The sequence below is a fragment of the Neofelis nebulosa genome, chromosome 9 (genome assembly GCF_028018385.1).
Source record: "Neofelis nebulosa isolate mNeoNeb1 chromosome 9, mNeoNeb1.pri, whole genome shotgun sequence".
In the NCBI taxonomy this organism is placed as follows: domain Eukaryota; kingdom Metazoa; phylum Chordata; class Mammalia; order Carnivora; family Felidae; genus Neofelis; species Neofelis nebulosa.
Window position 1 is genome coordinate 79,153,728 of NC_080790.1, and position 13,186 is coordinate 79,166,913.

General features: G+C 39.7%; 1 protein-coding gene across 9 annotated transcripts in view; it reads left to right on the forward strand.

The window, feature by feature from the left end:
- VWA3B (von Willebrand factor A domain containing 3B) overlaps positions 1–13,186 on the forward strand; it is a 217,789-nt gene that overhangs the window by 114,657 nt on the left and 89,946 nt on the right. For all 9 annotated transcript variants that reach the window (XR_009248713.1, XR_009248714.1, XR_009248712.1 and 6 more), the window contains one exon: positions 8,369–8,467. Coding sequence is in view for 2 of the 9 variants with exons in the window: in XM_058684344.1 (XP_058540327.1) it covers positions 8,369–8,467 (99 nt within the window). In the remaining 7 variants the exon portion in view is untranslated. The remainder of the gene's footprint in view (positions 1–8,368; positions 8,468–13,186) is intronic.

Sequence of the window (13,186 nt, forward strand, 5' to 3'; positions counted from 1 at the left end):
ATACCCTTTAGTTTCCCCTAATGTTAACATCTGACATAAACATAGTTTAATTGTCAAAACTAAGAAAATCACAGGGGTGCCTGGCTGGCTGAGTTGGTAGAGTATGTGACTCTTGACCTTGGGGTCCTGAGTTTGAGCCCCCGTTAGGCTTAGAGGCATTTTTTAATGTTTATTTATTTATTTTTGAGAGAGAGAGCACAAGCAAGGGAGGGGCAGAGAAATAGGTAGACACGGAATCCAAAGCAGGCTGCAGGCTCTAAGTTGTGAACTATGCTGACAACTTAGAGCCTGACACAGGGCTCAAACCCATGAACCACGAGATCATGACCTGAGCCAAAGTCAGACCCTCAACCAACTGAGCCACCCAGGTGTCCTGACTTAGAGCCTACTTAGAGTAAATAAATAAATAAATAAATAAATAAAATCTATTTAAAGCAAAACAAAACCAAAAACTGAGAAAATGACAATGCCACTATTAACTATATTACAGACTTCATTCAGGGTTCATTAGTCTTTCTACTAGTATTCCTGTTCTGTTCCAAGATCCAATCCAGGGTCCCATATTGCATTTATTTCTTAAAAGTTTTATTTATTTATTTATTTATTTATTTATTTATTTATTTATTATTGAAATATAGTTGACATACAGTTTTATATTAGTTTCAGGTGTAAAATATAGTGATTTGACAATTCTCTACATTACTCAGTGCTCCACACAGTAAGAATAGTCACCATCTGTCACCATACAATACCATTACAGTATTATTGACTATATTCCCTCTGCTGTGTTTTTCATCTCCATGACTTAATTATTTGATACCTGGTAGTTTGTACTTCTTAATCCTGTTCACCTGTTTCACCTGTGCCCCCACATTACGGTTATAGTTGCAGTGTCTTCTCAGTCTCTTCCAGTCTGTAACACATCCTCAGTGATGCTTTGTCTTTCATGACCTTTTGATCATGTGTTTTGCAGAATGTCCTTCAATCTGGTTTCATCTGATGTTTTCTGATGGTTATATTGGGGTTAGAATATTGCAGAGGTGATGTGTCCTTCTCAGTGCATGATGCTGAGCAGTACATTGTGGTGATACACCTTACTACTAGTGGTGTTAACTTTGATCTCTTGGGTAAGGTGGCATCTGATAGGTTTCTCCCCTGTAAAACTACTTTTTTTCTTCTTTTTATAGATAATACATGTTTTGGAGGAGATAACTTTGAGGCTATGCACATATCCTTTGTGTCTTGAACTTTTACCCACTAATTTTAGCACTCAATGGTGGATCTTCTCTGTAGCACTTATTAATGTGCTGTTCTAATGGTGACTTTCTATTCCCTCTATTCCTTTTACATTTATGTGTTGGAATTCTGTAATGAAGAACTTCCCCTTTCCCCCTCTTATTTATTCATTCAATCATATATTTATTTCATTATGGACTCATGGATATTTATTTACTGTTTCAGTAATAATTCAATACTATTGTTATTTATTTTGTTACCAAGCTTGTTCCCACTCTGGCCATTGGGAACTCTTTCAGGTTGCCCCCTGTGTTCTTCACATATGCATCTATCTTTTTTTTTTTCCTTGAATACTTGTTTATTTTCTGGCACTATAGATATTTCATGATCATCTTATATTTTCCCACCTCAGTCCTGGAGTTTACCACTTCTCCAAGGAACCCTTGTTTCTTTTATTAGAAAGTGGTATTTGAAAACCAAAATCTGGGCACTTATGCTTATTGCTGCTACTGGACTCACTGCTTCTAGGCTCTCTCAGTGGACAGAGATGGGAAATATATGTATAATAGCCCATCAATCCATAAACATCTATATTCCTGTATCTATTTATCTATATTTTCATTAAAAAAGGAAAATAAGGGACGCCTGTGTGGCTTAGTTGGTTAAGCACCTAACTCTTGATATCAGCCAAGGTCATGATCTAATGGTCATGGGATTGAGCCCTGTGTTGGGCTCCGTGCTGAGTGTGGAGCCTACTTGGAATTCTCTCTCTCCCTTTTTCTCTGTCCTTCCCCCGCTCACACACATTCTTGTGCACATACTCTTTCTCTCAAAAGTAAATAAATAAATGTAAAAAGATAAATAAAACCATGAGTTCATATTAATAACTCTTTACTCCAATCCAGAGCCACAGAAATTATTTGTAAAGAACATATTCACTTATTTTTAACTTCTTTGACCATGAAAAACCTGGTTTTCGTTATCTGTAATGTATTTAGTTATTTGTTCAACCCTGGTATACATATAGTTTCAGAATTTCTAACCCATACTCTGAGAAAAACACTTATCAGCTGGGGTACAGTGTTTACACATAGTTCTTTCTCTCTTTAGCCTTACACTATCCAGTCAAAAAACTGTTTCCTAAAGTTCTTGAAGTCAGGTACTTTTTTACTCAACTACCTCAGTGTGATTATATCATTCATTATTAATATGTTAACTTCCTCCCTCATCCTAATTGAATTATATTTTAATTTGCACACAGCAAAAGCACTCTTTTTGGTGTATAGATCTATGGATTTTGACAAATGTAGAGAGTCATGTATTTACACCTCTCTGACTGAAGGACTGGTGAAAGGTAGGCCCACCAAAGATCTAGTGGGACTCCCCAAACTCCACAACCCAGACCCTGACACGTAGTCTAGTTCATTGGAAGCAGTGGCAAGAGTAAAGCCATGACTGTCTCAGTCCCTGCCTTACAACTCAGATCCTGTCAAGTGGTCCGGTCTTCCAGCAGCAGCAAGAGCAGCAAAACTCCAGCTGCCCAGTTGCACAACCCAAGTCTGGCAGGCAGTCTGATCCACCAGAAACAATGGCAGCAGTAAAATCCTCAGCCACCCCAGCTTCTATGTCACAACATTGTGGCATGTATGAGCAGTCTGATCTTTGGCAGCAGTGACAGCGGCAATATCCAGACTCTTTTAGACTGCACTCCACACATGGGGTACTGGCAGGGGGTCCCATACAACTGCTGCAGTGGCAGCAGCAAAGTCCTGGGCATTTCTAAAACCAGGTCACCTGTAGATGGTGTGACCAGCCAGCAACAGCAGAGTCCCTGACTGTCCCAGCTTCACAACTGGGGCACCAATGAGAAGTCTAATCTTCCAACAACAGCAAAGGTGAATAAAGCCTTGTGTCTTCCTGCTCTCAACTCAGTGGCATAAGTAGAGCCAGGTTCAGCAGTTTCTGCTCTTATACCCCAGAAGGTCACCTAGCACCAATAGGCAGCCCCAAAACATGGCTTTTCTGGGCTTCCCACAGACAACACCAAATAGGAACTGAGTGGGAGACCCAGCAGCGCAAAAGGAACAAAGCAGACCAGAGTAGGATTGCATAGAGTAGAAAATTAAATTGTCATTTGAACTAAACCCCAAAAAGGTGGGCTAAAATAAATATACTAAACCTGAACAGGGTGACTGCCTGCTAAATAACACTTAAATGGGAATAGTCTCCTAACATAGTGACCAAATTGTCCAGGACATAAAAACCACTCATCATACCATGATCCAAGAAATCCACATTTCAATGAGAAGAGCAAACCACTGATGCCAGTACCAACAGAGCCTCGGAGATCTCTGGGACAGTAAAAAAGATGTAATATTCATGCCATCATAATTCTAGAAAGGGTAGGTGAGTGTGGGACTGAAAATGTATTTAAAAAAAGCAATAGCTAAAAACTCCCCAAATTTGGTGAAAAACATAAAAACTACAATTCAAGAACCTAAGCAAACCCCAGACAGGGTAAAACCAAAGAAATCCATACCACAATACATTATATTTAATCTTCTGAAAAGTAAAGACAAAGAAAAATCCTAAAAACAGCCTAAGAGAAATAATGCATAAGCTATAAAGGAATACAAATTCAAACGGCAGCAGTTTCTCATCTGAAAGTATGAGACCAGAGGGAGGTGGCACAACATTTTTCAAGTGCTGAAAGAAAAGTACTGTAAGCCATGAATCGTCTATCTGGTGAAAATATCCTCCAGGGTTGAAGGAGAAGGAAAATGAAGAGAATTTATTGCTGGGAGACCTACCTTTAAAGAATGGCTACTGGAAACTCTCCAAATAGGAAGAAAGCTTGGACCTTCAGAAATGAAGGAAGAACAGTGGAATGGGTGAATGTAGAAGTAAACATAGGAGAGAATCTGTAACCTCATGAGTTGCTTTAATCATGTTTTATGGTGCAAGCAAAAGTTTAACACCATCTATATATATAATGAATATAGAGGAAATACTTCAGACAATTATATTTTTTAAATGGCTACAGTAAAAGGACCTAAATGGAAGAATAATTTTTACACTTAATTTGAAGTGGTAAATTATCAGTATCATTGGACTGTGATTAGTTACACATATGCTTAAGAAAATACCTAGAGCAACCATGAAGAAAACTACATAAGACAATACACTCAAAAATATTACAAATAATCAGAATAGAACATTAAAAAATGTTCAAATAATCCACAGCAAGGCAAGGAAAAATAAGATAAATGAGAAACAGGAAATACACATAAAAACAAAAATGGGAAGCTTAATTAAATATCAGCAATTACATGTAAATGGTCTAAATATACCAATTACATGACAGAGATTGGAGAGTAGACAAAAACATGATCCAACTCTATGTGGTCTGTAAGAAACTCACTTCAAAAATAACAACATAGGTTGAAAGTAAAAGGATGGAAAAGACATATAAACACTAATTTTTTTTAATCTGGAGTAACTATGTTAATATCACATAAAGTAGACTTTAAAGCAAAGAGAATTGCAAGAGGCTTAACATGATAATAAAAAGATCAATCCAATGAGAAAATAACAATTCTGCCTACACTTGTGGTGAGCATAACATATAAACTTGTCCAATCATTATGTTGTACACCTGAAGCTAATGTAACAGTGTGCGTCACCTATAATTTACAAAAAAGAAGACAAGAATCCTGAATATGTATGCACCAAACAACAAAGCTTCAAAATACATGGAACAAAATCTGATGGAGTCAAAAGGAATAATGGACAAATCAGCAATTATAGTTGGGGCCTTCAGTACCCCAGTCTTAGCAGTTGATAGCACTACTGAACAGTCAGCAAGGATTTGGAAGAACTGAACAATACCTTCAACTAGCCATATCTAATTAACATTTATAGAATGCTCCACCCAACAACAGAATACATATTCTTTTCAAACAAACATTGGACATTCACGTAAAGAGACATACCTTGAGTCATAAAACAACCCTTAGCAAATTTAAAAGAATTGATATCACAGAGTATGAAGTCACACAGATGTCTCCTGACCATAGTGGTATCAAACTAGAAATCATTAACAGGAAGACAATATGAAAATCTCAGGACACTTGGGAATTAAAGAACAGGCTTTAAATAATTCACAGATCAGAAAGAATGCCCCAAAGAAAATTTAAAATCTCATAGAACTTAATGAAAATTAAGCAAAATGTGAAAATTTGGGGGGATGAAGCTAACACAGTGCTGGGAAGGAAGTTAATGCACTAAAAGCCTACATTACAAAAGAGGAAATGATTTCAAATCACTGATCTTCATATATCAAGAACCTCTGGTCAGTCTTTTCAAGGATGTTTATATAGCAAACTGCCTGAGAAATTAGAGATAGTGTCTCCTTTCAGGGCAGAAGGTGATGTGTTGATTATCCGGTATAAAGATAATATCTAACTCCAGAGCAAAGGACAAGCATGCTTACAGTCCATTATAGAATATACAGTTTCCTAAGTTCAGTGTCCCTCTCCTTTAACGCAATCTACTGTGTGTGCAAGTGTCACTTAGCCTTCTTCACATCACTCTATGGGAATTGGAACTCAGGAAACTGGTGCCAAAAACTGACATTCTGGCTACTGCTATTGCTGTGAGTAGTAAAGTCCTTCGTCAGTGACCCAAGAGTCTTGAATCTTCTGCCAGCATCCATGTTAGTCTGCAAGTAAGGGAAAATCGCAGACGTTTCACAGTTCTTGATGTATATTCACTCAAAAAACCTATAAGCAAACATTTGTAACAGCTTTATTTATAAACACCCAAAATGGGAAATGACGCAGATATCCTTCAATAGGAAAACAATGGATAAACAATTTTACATCCATACATTGATATACTAGTCATCAGTAAAAAGGAACAAACTCTTGATTCATGAAATAACTTGGGTAAATCTTAAATACATTTTGGGAAGTGAAAGAGGCTCGACCCAGGAGGCTACATACTATGGGGAGGATGTAGAGGTTGGAGTCTAGCTTCCCCACTTGAACTCGGAGGGGTGCAGCATCTCATTACTGCTGGATGGGTGTGAGCGCTGTTGGGCGGGGAGGGCTTGTTACACTTGGTAAGGATGAGAGTCTTGGCTCACTACTTGGCTTTCTCTGCCACAACCCTGGTAGAAGTATCGGGGCACTTTATTCATTTATCTGACTTGACCTTCTTGGGTCCATGGGTTCATGTCTGTCATTGTTTTAGGAAAACTCTCAGCCATTCCTTTTTTCAAATATTTCTCCTATCCTGTTTCCTTTCTTGTGTTTCCAATTATGCACATGTCAGAATGTTTGATACCATCCCACAGCCCTTTGATGCTCATTTCTGTTTTGATTTTACTCTTTGTATTCATCTGCATTACTGTGTTTTTGATTTTTAGTGTTTCCATTCAACTGTTTCTTAAGGTTTCCATCCCTCTGCTGAAATTACCCATCTGGTCTTTAGTGTTGTTCACCTTTGCCATTAGAAGTTTTAGTGTATTAATCACAGTTATTTTAAATTTTCTTTCAAATCGTTTCAACATCTGTGTCATATCTGAGTTTGTTTCTGAGGAGTGTTTTTGTCTCTTGGTAATATGTTGTTTATTTCTTTTTAGTATGCTTTTTTTGTTTTGTTAAAAGCTGGACTTCACATGTGGTATATAGAGACTGAGATAAATATTACTTATGTCTGGAAATGAGCATACCTTTCTTGTTGAGGGCAGAAGGGTAAAATTAATCCAGAGTTGGGCTACGTTTGAGGTTTGTTACCGTTACCATGTGCACCAGGCCCCTCACATTTTTGTAGTACTTGGGATTAGGGTGGGGGATGATATGCTAGAGACTTGTTTGTCAGTGTCTGCTCCACCCTGTGATTTTGATTTTCCCTTCATACTGGGCCTCACACTGTAACTCTCTTACCAGTTCCTTGCCAGTCAGTGTTGGTAGGGGAACGGAGGGTGGGTGTTCTCTGAATGAGCCTTACTCTTAGGTAGGCTGGTGTCCCAGAGTCTAGGGAGTGTGTTTTTCTCAGTAGTTCTGAGCCCAGAACCTAGCCCTGTTCCTTTCCCAGGAGTGGAGGGTTTGGAGAACTTCCCCCAGCTCTCCTGGATTTTCACCAGTACCCTAAGGGTAACTCTGTTTGTTGCCCTTCCTCCCCGCCCCCCACCACACACACAGACACATACACACACACATTAGGGCTTTTGTCCCGAGGGTGAGATGGAGGAGAAGGGTCCCTGTGTCACTGTTCTCCCCCAGTTCTGCACCATGTGGGAGACTTTCTTGAGCACCCTGTGGGCTTTGTGGTGAAAAAGCCTCCAAGAGAGTGCAGATTCCCCTATATTTGTGGCCTGTGGACCTTTACCTTCTCACCAGTATATACCTGGCTAACCTCTACCAGTTCACCAGTCACCCCAGCCAACCTCTTCTTACTAGTGTCTGCCGCATCTCACCCCAGAAGCCAGTGCTTGCATCTCGCCAGTCTCTGCACATGCCTGTCTGTCCTCACATTTGGGGCAAGTTGATTGCCCTGTGACCTAAGCACTCTAATGAGCCTAACAAAAGGCATTTACTTGCTGTTTGTCTGGCTCCTTTTTGTTACAAGGCTGGCAGTGGCATTCTTTCCAATGCTCTACATCCTTGGGCAGAAACTGCAGGGGTTTTAAAAACTTAACAGTTTCTTTGCTGTACCCCAGATTGCTGATGTTAACACACTCATGTTTGAATAAATCCTGGTTTGCCCTGCCAGGCTTATATTCAGACTGTATGTTTAAGCTGTGTTGACAGCCGAATGAACAGTAACTGAGTTAGTTACACAAAGATAAAGTTGCATTAAGAACTCTGTCGTCAGGACAGGAAATCCATAGTCCTGGCTTCTAGCTGTCCTGGAATTGTCTGGATAGAGGCTTTTATAGAACACCCAGGGATTTGGCTCCTTGGAATTCCTGGGCTTAAATTATTATCTCGATATAATTTTATCTTTTATTTTGCAAGTACTTTTCTATCTTTTTTTGGAAGCAGAAAATAACTTGTTTGTGAGATCTGTTTTGAGACTCAAGTATGTGCTTGGTATCTCTCTCTCTCTCTCTCTCTCTCTGTTATAGATTGGAAGTTCCACAAACACCCTAAATGCTCTGCAAATTGCTTTTGCTGATGAAGAAACACAAGTTATCTACCTTTTGACAGATGGGAGACCTGATCAGGTACTTACCAAAGTTGGGGACACAGACAGATTCACCGGTACCCTTTGAATGCTGAGAATGAGTTTGAGGGACTTTTATAACTGCCATTGAAAAGCTGTTGAGAGATGGTTCCTTGGCTTAGGGACCCAGAACTGAGGTGAGAAAATACACTGAGGAATTCTTTTGTCTGCTGAAATGCAGAGGAGAATTTATGTGACAGCAAATGTTGTCTGGTTAATGCACCACACACCCACAGGCCTGGAGACCAAACCCATGAAAGGAGATATCCACCTTCCACTGAGGACTGGTTTATGTTTTATTACAAACTAAGAGTAAGGAGATTCTTTTTTTATTTATTTTTTCCTTCGGGGACTCCAAATCTAAACATGTCACTGCACAATGTCCTTGGTTTTACCCCTAATTTTAACTTAGTAATCACTTAAACAAAAGCATGCCTTTCTAGTGAAATGTTCTTTGTTTTGCTTAGCCTGACTGGAAAATATTTGAAAAGTTTTAGTGGAGTCTGTTCATCTTCTTTTGAGCTTTGTGAATGAAAGACTAATGCTCTGGGCATTAAATAAACATACGGATTTGCAGGCCAGTACAATGTAAATTAACCGCTGAAGTGAATTAGTATCAACTTGCATCCTTCATTGTGAGGTGTTTGCATGTGAAGAGTGCTAGGCAAATACTGTAAAATATCCTACGTCAAATGGTCCAGGGCTTAAATAGTAAAGCAACTGGATTTTATCACAGCATTAGATTTATGGCAGAGAAGTTATATGTAAAGTGAAATTTTATTTTGAATGATTTTCCAATCAACTTCACTATGCTTTCTGTTTAAAAGAAATTTATTGTGCTTTGCTTATGCTCCATGTGTGGTGCCAAGGTTTGAGGCTACAATGATGAATAACATCTTACCCCTGCCTTAGGGGCACTTACACTTTGGAGGATGTGCTGGACAAGTATGGTTAACTGTGATATGACACAGGGTGTGGGGTTGTTTGTGCTGTGAGATGTCTGGGAGCTGAGTGATGAATTCTGCTGTACAAGATGGAGAGAAGGCTGGGAAAGAGTCCACTGAGGAGGGGGCATTTGAGTTCTGTCTGGAAAGAGGAGAAGTAATTTCCTTTTAAATTATTTTTTTTATGTTTATTGACTTTTGAGAGAGAGAGAAAGAGAGAGAGAGAGAGAGAGAGAGAGAGAGAGCTGGGTAGGGACAGAGAGAGAGGGAGACACAGAATCTGAAGCAGGCTCCAGGCTCTGAGCCGTCAGCACAGAGCCTGATGTGGGACTTAAACTCACAAACTGCGAGATCATGACCTGAGCAGAAGTCAGATGCTTAACCAACTGAGCCACCCAGACACCCCGGGAGAAGGAATTTTCTAAACAGAGATTATTGGTGTCTTGGGCAGAAGGAACAGAAGTGTGGAAGTATGTGGGCTACCCAGAGAAACAATCTGAGAGCAAGGGCAATGACAGAAGAGTGTCAGGGCTGAGGCTGGAAAGTTTGGTTGAGGAAGATTATGAAGGTCCTTGACGGCCACCTGGAAAGAGTGAGTGGGTTTTACCACAGTAGGGGCTGTAGTGGGGCAGGTGGTCCCATTCACCTGTACTTCAGAAATGTGCCTCAACAGTACGAGGGAAAGACTAAATCCAGATGGGAGCTGGTGAGGGCCCACCTCAGGTAGGAAGCAGAAGTGGGGAGGAGAGGACTCTCCTCAGAGATGAGATAATAGAAGTAGCATCAAAGGATGTGGGGACCAGTTTGGGAGCAGAGGAGGATGGAGTAAGGAGAAGATAGGACCAAGAGAGAAAGGCATCATGATTACTGATATCTGGTTTATAATGATTATGTTAGTAACTGATTTAAATTTAAATTTAAAGAAGAAGCAAGCTTGGGAGTTGCTGATGGAGGAAGCTGAGTTTGAGCACCTGTAGTCCATGGATGTCCAGAAGCCTCTAAAAATATGGGGCTGGTGTTTGAGGAATATGGGGGCTAGAGATTATGATTTGAAAGTTATCTGGACAAGGGGTCTTTTCTTTTTTAATAAACTCTTGCTGATTTTACTCTTTGCACTATAGGCAATTTAGAAAATATAGATAAGCATATAAGCATAAAAAAGAAAATTTAATTCAGTCATAATTCAATTTTGTTTTGCTTTGTTTCATCTAATATATGCATTTTTTGGCAAGTCATGAGAAATTCTTCCAAAACATCATTCACAATGACTCCATCATATTCCATTATATAAATAAATTTAATATAACTTCTACCTTGGAAATTAATTTTGTTTATTTCATTTTGAATAGTAATGAGTGTAGTGTAATAGTATACCATTCACGTGGTATTACAAAGGTATACAAAGATATACCTAGTTACAAAGGTATAAAGGGCATGCAGAGAAAATTCTCCTTCCTACCTCCTGTTCACTAGCTAAGAGGCAATGTATGTTACCAATTTCTTGTATCTTCTTTCAAGGATTGTTATGCAAGCAGAAGTGTATTTATATATACTCCCTTTCATAAATATACAAATGATAGTGTATTCTGCACCTTCATATAAAACAATATACCTTGGAAATTGCTTACTATCATTTCATAAAGAGCTTCCTCATTTTTTATAGGTGCCTAGTATTCCATCACATGGCTAAGTTATTTAGCCATGTGTCCTGGAGATGGACATTGAAGTTGTTTTCAGTCTATTTTATTATTATATTATTCAGTGCTTCTGTTATACACGATGCTGCAAAGGTAACTGTTCACATGTGTTTTGCAGATGTATAGCTATAGCATAAATTCTGAACAGTAGACTCAGTACAAAGGTATATGTTTTGATAGATACTTCCAAATATCCCCCAGAGAGGATGGACCAAGTAACACTCATGCTAGCAGCATATTGGGAAGGATTCTTGTCCTATGGTCCACCATGTTGGGAAGGATTCTTGACCTACAGTCTATCATTACTTCTGAGAGTCTGGAATCATCCGAGAGTATATGCAGAATGTCCTTGTACATTTCTCTGGGGAGAAGATCTCTCGGTTTCATCAGAGGGTCTGTGGACCACTTAAAGATGAAGGACTAAGGATATGGATGATAATTGGAATTAGAAATATACCGGCAACCCAAATAGTAATTTATAAACTCCTAGTTAGGCATTTTATGTTCATATCTGCCTTTTCCTCACATGCAGTCTATTTCTCTTGCATTATCCCTCAGATTCTCTCAAAAAAGTAAACGAATATTTGATATTCATGTTCTGTGTAGAGGACATTAAGATGTATCACACAATCTCAATTTCTTTCTGAATTTTCACTGACTTTGTAGGACCTGAATATGTAAGGCCAATGCTATTATTCCCGATACTCAGCAGAATTTTCTGCTTGAAAGCATACACAGAGATGCTATTCAGGATTTAATTCCATAGATACCAACTTACTGCTTGTTTGTTAAATGTCTGGGGAAGAATTATACAGCAAGACAAGTCTTAAATTAACCAAGTGAAAAGAATTCTAGTAATATTCATCTTCATTAAAATGGAATTTATAGGTGTCCTTTGATGGGCATCTCTAGGTGCAAATGGACACTGCAGGGCCTCTGCCAGGAGCAGCCCAGCACATCTTTGGCCATTGTCATTTTGGGACTTCTTTGAAGTTAGGGACTTACCCTGGTAGGAATCAAGAAAATGGGAGTGAGGAAGGCTTTTGCACCATTCCAAACAAAGAGAAATGAGTAAAGCCTAATATGAGGTATACCAGGGGTGGGGACATAGAGAAGGCACAGAGTGAGCCACCTGCACAGCCAAACCTCCTTCAGGCAGTTGGGAGAACTGATCCTTGCCTTTCTTGCCACCTCAGTTGACATTTGTGGCGAAAGGGTCATCTGGCTACTGTGTAGACTCAGAGGAGAGAACTGGGGAGAGTCTCTTAGGCACACTGCTTGGCCTCATTTAGGGATTGAAGGGACCTCCATGGGGAACATATGAAGGAGTCTTGGGCTGTGAAAGGCTTCCTCAATGTCATGCAGGGGTTCCACATGGAAAGGCCTCGCTACTTTCTTAGACACAGAGCTGCTAGAATAATTGTGTGGAAGGAGTCAGGGTCAGTCAGGCTGGTGTGCGTGAAAGGTTTACTTCCATGTTCTGAGTCTTCTCTTCAAAGCTGTGAGAACATAAAATAGGGAAAGGAATCCTTGAGTGGGGTGCAGGCAGGAGGTCAGGAATGGCCGGTGTCTGTTGCAGGGATGGAGCTCCTTCTGCAGTCCAGGTGTGCCCGCACCCTCTGCCTAGCTCTCCCAACGCCACATTGGGTCCAGTTTAGCAAACACTACCTGAGGCTGGGTGAAGGTGGGGGGTTCACGAGCATACACTAACAGACTTTCTTGTGCCCGTGCTCTCTTTAGCTGTATGGAATGACAGAAATAGCTTTGGAGCTAGAGAACAGGGTTCGAAGCTCATCCCCAGCACTGCCCATCTGAATGACCTTGGGCAAGTCCTCTACTGTGAATTTCCTCATCTGTGGCTTAGAACTAATACTCCCTATTCATGAGTAAATGAGATGATGTTCCCATGAATGCATTCCACAGATATTTACTGAGTACCTTTTATGTGCCAGGCATTGCTATCAGTCTAGAATACAGTGGTAAGCAAGATGAACCTGTCTTCAGTGAAACTTATGTTTTATAGGGAAATAGGCAATGAGCAGATAAATATATGAAAATATCAGGTAGCATATGAAAAGC